The sequence below is a fragment of the Poecilia latipinna genome, unplaced genomic scaffold, assembly GCF_001443285.1.
Source record: "Poecilia latipinna isolate Pla-1442-1.1 unplaced genomic scaffold, P_latipinna-1.0 Scaffold325, whole genome shotgun sequence".
Lineage (NCBI taxonomy): Eukaryota > Metazoa > Chordata > Actinopteri > Cyprinodontiformes > Poeciliidae > Poecilia > Poecilia latipinna.
In genome coordinates, this window is record NW_015112941.1 from 13252 (window position 1) to 20086 (window position 6835).

Consider the following 6835-nt stretch of genomic DNA (forward strand, 5'->3'; position numbering starts at 1 on the left):
AAAACATGGTATTACCAATAATTAGCCCATGCCTAAAGACCACCATTACTAATATTTTCCTTCACAAACTTTTTTTTTTTAAAAAGATGTTGAAATATCCCTTCACCATCATTCATTAACCCGTGCTTCCTGAGGTATGACAACTCAAAATCTGTGCCGTGAAAGAGGTCTATTTGCAAAACCTTTTATCACTCACGTGCACCAGGGGAAGCAAGCTCAAAGCACCACAGGAAAAAGCACTTCTCAGCATTTGCCGTGACGTTCCCCTGTACAAAGCTGGAAGTGTGTGACTTCCAGCTTGTCATCCATCTAATTTCCGAGCGAGCGCTCAACGCCGCTCGCAGAACGAGAAGGTGGGAGTAATTGGTAGAAATTCAGCCGATTCAGCCTGCTGCTAGGCAGCCACGGCTTCATCAGAAGCTCTGAAGTATGAAAAGTGTGTGTGTCAGTGTGTGTGTGTGTGTGCTTGTAAGTGAAAGGGTGACAAATTAGATGTAAATAATTGTAGTTGTCCATGCAGAAAATGTGACCGACTCGTTGAAAGTCAAAGCGCCTGCAAAATGGGATTAGTTTGGAGCATATTTTCATTTAAAATTCAGACTGTTTACATGCGATTCTTGCTCGTTAAATATTGTGTGCAGCTATATCAATAGGTTAAGCAATGTACTCCTTATTATAAATATATTAATAATTTCTGTGTGAAATCAAATATTTCCTGGCCCTTAGCTCCCCACTTTTACCAATTGCAAAGCCCACCAACACTGTGACAGCACATGTGGCTTCAGATAAGCCTTATCGGGAATGGCAGATGTAAATGTCTGCAGTAATCGGGGTGAATGCTCCTCTTCCAGCATCTCACATAAATTACCTGCTCATTTTTATTTTTACATTACAAAGAGTTGACACTCAGTGACGTGATTCAATAACTTAGGATTTATTTTTAAACATTGATTTATTTTTTTTAAACAAACCATCATTCTACAAAATTAGGATTGCTACATTTAGTGAATAAAAAAATTAATACATTACTATTTGCCTGCAGTTCTAATCATTGTGTTTTTCAACGATCATCCCACCTTAATCTTGGAAGATGATCAGTTTGATCTAAGAATATTTCAGTCATTGCTCCTCTTTAAAGGTTTGATTGCAAAGAAAGGCACGACAAGAACGTTTTAATTTTGTAGCTCCATTTACATACACTGAATACAAAAAAAAAAAAAAACATTTTTTTTCTCATAGTCTTAAATTAAATCACACCAAACTTTTCTTATTTTATTTAGAACTAAGAAAATTATTTCTATTTGCTAAATANCAGAAAACGNAGTGAGAATTTTTTTTTTGTAACTTTCCTCAACTTCAAAAGTTTAAGATACATTTGGTCAGTATTAGAGAAACTGCATTTTTTAATATATGATTTGGATGAAACATTTTGGGTTTCCTTCCACCTGCTAAAACGAGGAGATTGACCTGATTTAATTTCGGACGTAAAAAATGTGTTTGTGTCTTTTTATTCATATATGTAAATGTCTGGTTTCAACTGTAGGTAAAGAAAATGTTCAGCGAGCGAGGCTAGGTGTTTCTGCCTGGTACTCTTCATAGCCTGGAGAACTATTTTTGTCTCACAGAACATCTACGGATATAAAAGGTACAATATTTGCATATGTAAATATTTGTTTCATGCATCTAGTCGTGAATAATCTTCAGTCACTGTCTCTCTTATACTGCTGGATAGAAAACACCAGTTATTATCCTTCTGAGTGTTGCCTTAATATTAAAAAGCATCTTTTGAAGGGAAAAAAAAAAAGCATAAACTCTATGATAGTCACTGGGAAGCTAAAGATTCCTGTGAACGAGACAAGGACCTGGCTCCACTCCCCGGATTCAAAGATGGGGTTCTGGCCCGAGGTATCATCAAGCCTTGGTTCATCTGTTGAGACAAATGTTGAAGTGCAGTTTTAAAATCGATGAGGATTTTAAGATAATAATAAACATGACTGAACTCACCATTGTGAGACCTTTGGTGATGAGCGCTATTTCTGTTGGCTGGTACACACCGCTTCGAAGCTGACCATTGTAGATGCCATATGGAGACGTTGAGTTTGCCGGTTCTGCTAAACAATATTTGAACACAGATATAAGTCGAAGCAGGTTGTTCGAGTCATCTCTGTCAATTTTAATACCCACGCGACTCTCCCTAATCATTAAACTCCTGATAAAGACTTGTAAAATGGTTCTATTTTATTGCAGCATAATCCACTTTTACCATTATGGGAGTTATCCCCTACAATATTTTACAAATACAATATGTAGAAATATAGGATCTTTTGCACTGTGAGCATCTGAGGTTCTCTCTGGAGCACCCGTTTCTTCAGCTCAACCTGGCTGAAATTGCAATAAGGTTGATTTTGTTTCTGTGTTGATTGCTATAAACATATTTTTTTTTAAAGAGTCCTGATATGTTGAAAACCTCAGTCTATCAAGTATATTTTTGGTGCTAAAGTGTCAGAAGCATTTACAAAACTTCATACATTTATGTTTGTTGTGGTAGGTCAGAAAATACAACTCCTTGGCATCTTTCCTCAGCTGGGATGTAGATACCATAATTATTATGGCAAACTAGTGACTCTAAAATGCCGCTCTTTGTTGCCATTCTCTAATATGAGCATTGGAAATTATTATTTTTTTTCTATTTTTCATAGTGAAAGGGTAATCTGAGGTCGTCTTTGTATCAGGAAAACATAAAATTATGGATTAATTAACCATGTCCTTAAGTATAAATGCAATTTTCTTCATAAAATAAATGTTAGGGATTTCAATAAGTGGGGCATCAGCAATTTTATATATAAAAAAATACAATAAATTCTTAATGATTTATAATTTGGGTTTTATTTGCCTTATAAAGCTACTCAAATTAAATATAAGATTATTCTCTGACAACAAAATGTCAGTGCATTTTAAGTCTCTATTTTTACAAATCTGTCAGCGAATTTGCTTCAATTAAAAGGCTTTTCAAAAACAAAGTATGTCTCAATACTAAATGAATCCCAGTCATTTAACAGTTCCATGCAACACTACTCAGCAGAAGGCATCAGTGTTTTGAGACATTGTAAAATGTTGCCTCACGTTACAAATTTAACGGGCTGTAAAAACATTACACAAATGAAGTGAGCATGCTATAGTTATTGCATAGCTAAATCGTACTAATGACTTCTTTGGGTTACAAATGCATGTTGTGATAGCAAAACAGGTTGTAACCGGAATCAAACCAACCGTGTATGTTTTCGACCTAAGCCGTGTGTGAAACAGATGCAAATCTTTGGATAATTTGTTTGTTATAGATTGTTTTGCACCCATTGTTGCTCATCACATTAAAGTAAAATTTATGAAATGTATGCTGTTGTATCTGCTGGTGTTTCATCACTATTGAAAGTTTTATTCTCTATCAATTAAATCAGTATTTGTAGGGTGTGCTTGCATTACATAAATATTTTGCTTTCAGGTCATTGTGCATGCATGCTCTACCTTCTGGTGTTTCATCCATACTGAAAAACTTATTCTCTATGTACAGGTTCTGGGGCACTGGCTCCGGCTCCGACTCTGGCTCCGGCTCCTTCAGTGTGGAGTCGTACGTGAGGCTCCTGGCGGGATAAACATGCTCTCCATCATGGGGCTCCTCGAGGTCTGGGTCTTCTTGTGTCGTCAGAAGGCAGATTTCTGGAATTATGTAGAAGGCGAGGAACACCCAGGCATTTAATGCCACAGTTACAGCCAGGGTGGGATCATCCCAGCTGGGATTACCAGCCACTCTGTTTCCGTGGATGTACATGGTGATCCAGACTACCCAGATAGCTATGGTAAAGACTCCCGTGGCCAGGATGAAAGCACCATCTCGGCGCCATTGCTGGTGCTTGTGTGATAATGAGGGGAAAGCCAGAAGAACGACACCAACCATCAGAACCATTACATAAATGAGGGACAGTACAAAGTCCTTGTTGGCAATGCTGCAAGAGAGGTCAGGGACCACTATTTCTCCAGGTGGGCTCCAGACCACGGTGAGGACAAGCCATTCGGTGTTGATGATGACCTCAACGAGCCAGAGACTCAGAGCTCCCAGCCATAACAGCCAGCTCCTCGGCCCTCGTCCACTTCGTTTCAGCAGGGAAAGCCAAAGCGCATGCATCACCAAGCAGGCCAGGCAGCCTGAGAACAGCACTCCAAACAAGAACCTCCGAGCAGCACAGCTTGTAGAGTACTGGTCCACGATAAAGGCAAAGGTGAGCCCGAAGAGTCCTAATGTGAAGACTAAAATGCTGGCCTGTAGAGCAACCATACCCTTTCTCTTCTTGTCCGTGACAAATGGTAACGATGCCATGAGAATGATAAACAGAATAAAGGAGGTCATCACACCAGCAGCAGACACAGCCTCGACCACGACACCCCACAGCGTGGTCAGGTCACACAGGTTGTAATATATGGAGCTGATGTTAGAACCGCATCCTTTTGGAGCGCTGGTTGAACCCATTTCTCCAGGGGTTTATTTTTGCAGCACTGCAACAAAAACGGAAAAAAAAAAGAAAAAAAAAAAAAACATTACCTAAATATAACTTTATCATTACAGACAAATTGCTGTAGTTTTTCCAAACATGCCAGGTTATTATTGTCGTACACTATTATCCATATTCAGTTATTACGCACAATAAGAGGCATTCATGATGTTATTTATTCAAGTTTCCTAAGAAAACAAGTACACTTGACTTCATACATGCCTTAAAGGGCAAAAGTCACATGTTACAAGCAAAAAAATGCATAGGGGTTGAAAATATGAAGCATAAATAAATTATAACTTGCTATTTCATTCTTTTTTATGGCAGGTAATTTTGACAACAAAGTCATTCCTCTTTCAAACACAGGAGATGTATTTTATATATGGATAAAGTCATCTAAATCCATAGATTCAAATAAGCAATTGTTATACGTAAGACAATGACTATTTTCTTGATTAAAAAAAAATATATTTTTAATTAGAATGGACCTAACAGATGTGTGGGCACACAAAAAGATGAAGTAAGCAGTTTTGCAACAAAGCACAAGAAAATGGCTTTTAGATAGCTGTCCACTGTAGTGACCACTATGCATGAAAGGATTAAATTGGTGCTAGAGACTTTGTCATCACTTTGATACATGACATGTAAACCAAACCCAATGTTGAACGTTAAACTGTCGTTCTTGCCTTTTTTTTAAATGCTTTTTTAAAAAAAAAATATGTCTTGGTCTCTGTAGTGAAAATAAATAACATTTTTGTGGGCAAAATTCATGAAAACAACTGAAAAAGACAATATGCTATTAATGTTTTGATGCCCTTTAATAAGTCTATGAAAGTGCTTCTCTTAAAAAGTAATTTAAGGATTATGTCTTTTTTAGTCTGGTCAAAACAATTTGAATAATTTGTCATATTGCATTCCACCCATATCTGCTCCAATATTGCCACACAGCATGTTTAATTAAACTAATTTTAACTAAACCTGCTTGCTTAATATTAGTAGCAATTGTTACTTGAAAATTCATAAGCTTAATAGTATTTCCAGAAATTTAGCACAGCCAAGTTAAAGTCCTATTTTTTATCACTAAAACTCTACAAAACATTCCTCAATATAGACTCCTAGAACAAGTCTCTACCAAAGTAAGATGTTTTTGTTTCTTGATAAAATTGTGACATTTAAACAAAACGCTGAATTCAGAATTAAAAAGTTACATGCTCACCAGTATTAGAAAAGCTTATCCTCTCTCCAACTTCATACAAGAAAAGGAAAATTTGCTTGAAAGAAGAAATATGCTTCTGGTAGTTTTCCTTTGGAGTTTCACCTGATATATATAGTTTGACTTCTTTCTTCAATTCCAGGTGCTCATTTACTTGGCTGTCCACTGCTCTCCGTCCACCCATCCATCCCTCTGCCTCTCCTCAATCAGCCATCCATGTCATAATCGATTAACCTCCGGTACCAATGAAGCAGCAGCTCCAAATGAGTAGCATTCAGCAAATGCAATACTTTTTCCAAGCAACTAAGCTCCAACCTCTGTGGTGTTTGCAGCTTTGCATATTCTGTGAGATTAGGAACGGCCTACTTATTTGTTTGAGGCCGCTTACATCGAAACAATGGGACCACTCACCTCTCGCCTCATGCTCACAGGCTGCAGGCCTATGATTGGAAACTGTGGCCTGTTTTACATCCAGACAGCTGATGGTAGTTGACTTCAAAAGGTTAAACATTTGATATTTGAGTAGTTGTGAGAGAACTCTTTATTTATTTATTTATTTATTTATTTTTTATTTTTTTTATTTTTTATTTTTTTTGTAAAATACGTATATGTTGCTGTCATTAACTTCAAGCTTAGTTTTAATGCAATAAAGGGCACAGACTTTCAGAGTAAAACAACGATGCACCTGTTACTGCTACCTCCTCTGAGGCACAGTCACTTAAGAGATGCTGTGTGTCTGACCAGAGCCACCTAGTGGAGAGTATTATTACTGGGAATGGTGTTGCATGGTATAAAAGTCCATTTTTGCTGCCACAATATTTAAATATCTGGCCTGTACCTGTTAATTTCAAGATAGCACCCGGTTATTAGGATTTAGTTATTATATTTATGATATATAGTCAATATTATGAGATAGTATTCCACAGTTTTGTTTTGTTTTTTTGTATTTGTGCAACAGCACAAATACAAAGCTGTACACAGAGCAGAACCACCATATGATCTTTAAATTTTAATCTATTCTGAGAAATACATCATATAGCAGTTTCTGACACAAATGATAATATGACGCAAACTTTCC

At 37.0% G+C, this 6835-nt stretch overlaps 1 protein-coding gene across 2 annotated transcripts; it reads right to left on the bottom strand.

Annotated features, from left to right (window-relative positions):
* Positions 1-1372: 1372 nt before the first annotated feature.
* Positions 1373-6066, bottom strand: LOC106949096 (G-protein coupled receptor family C group 5 member C-like). 2 transcript variants are annotated; one of them, XM_015035128.1, is made up of 4 exons: positions 5761-6066; positions 3523-4548; positions 2005-2108; positions 1373-1927 (listed from the first exon to the last, which is right to left on the bottom strand). In XM_015035128.1, the coding sequence occupies exons 2-4, from the start codon at positions 4520-4522 to the stop codon at positions 1823-1825; spliced, it is 1209 nt and encodes a 402-aa protein (XP_014890614.1). In that variant the 5' UTR covers positions 4523-4548; positions 5761-6066; the 3' UTR covers positions 1373-1822. The 2 variants fall into 2 exon arrangements, with proteins under 2 accessions (XP_014890614.1, XP_014890611.1); XM_015035125.1 differs by having other exon boundaries at positions 2005-2111.
* Between the last annotated feature and the right edge of the window lie 769 nt (positions 6067-6835).

Bases quoted from the DNA above. Each gene is read 5' to 3' on its own strand.
- LOC106949096 (XM_015035125.1), bottom strand. From the start codon at position 4,522: ATGGGTTCAACCAGCGCTCCAAAAGGATGCGGTTCTAACATCAGCTCC. The intron at 2,112-3,522 runs GTAGAGCATGCA...AATATTGTTTAG, and splicing joins TATGGATGAAACACCAGAAG to CAGAACCGGCAAACTCAACG. The intron at 1,928-2,004 runs GTGAGTTCAGTC...TTGTCTCAACAG, and splicing joins TCACCAAAGGTCTCACAATG to ATGAACCAAGGCTTGATGAT.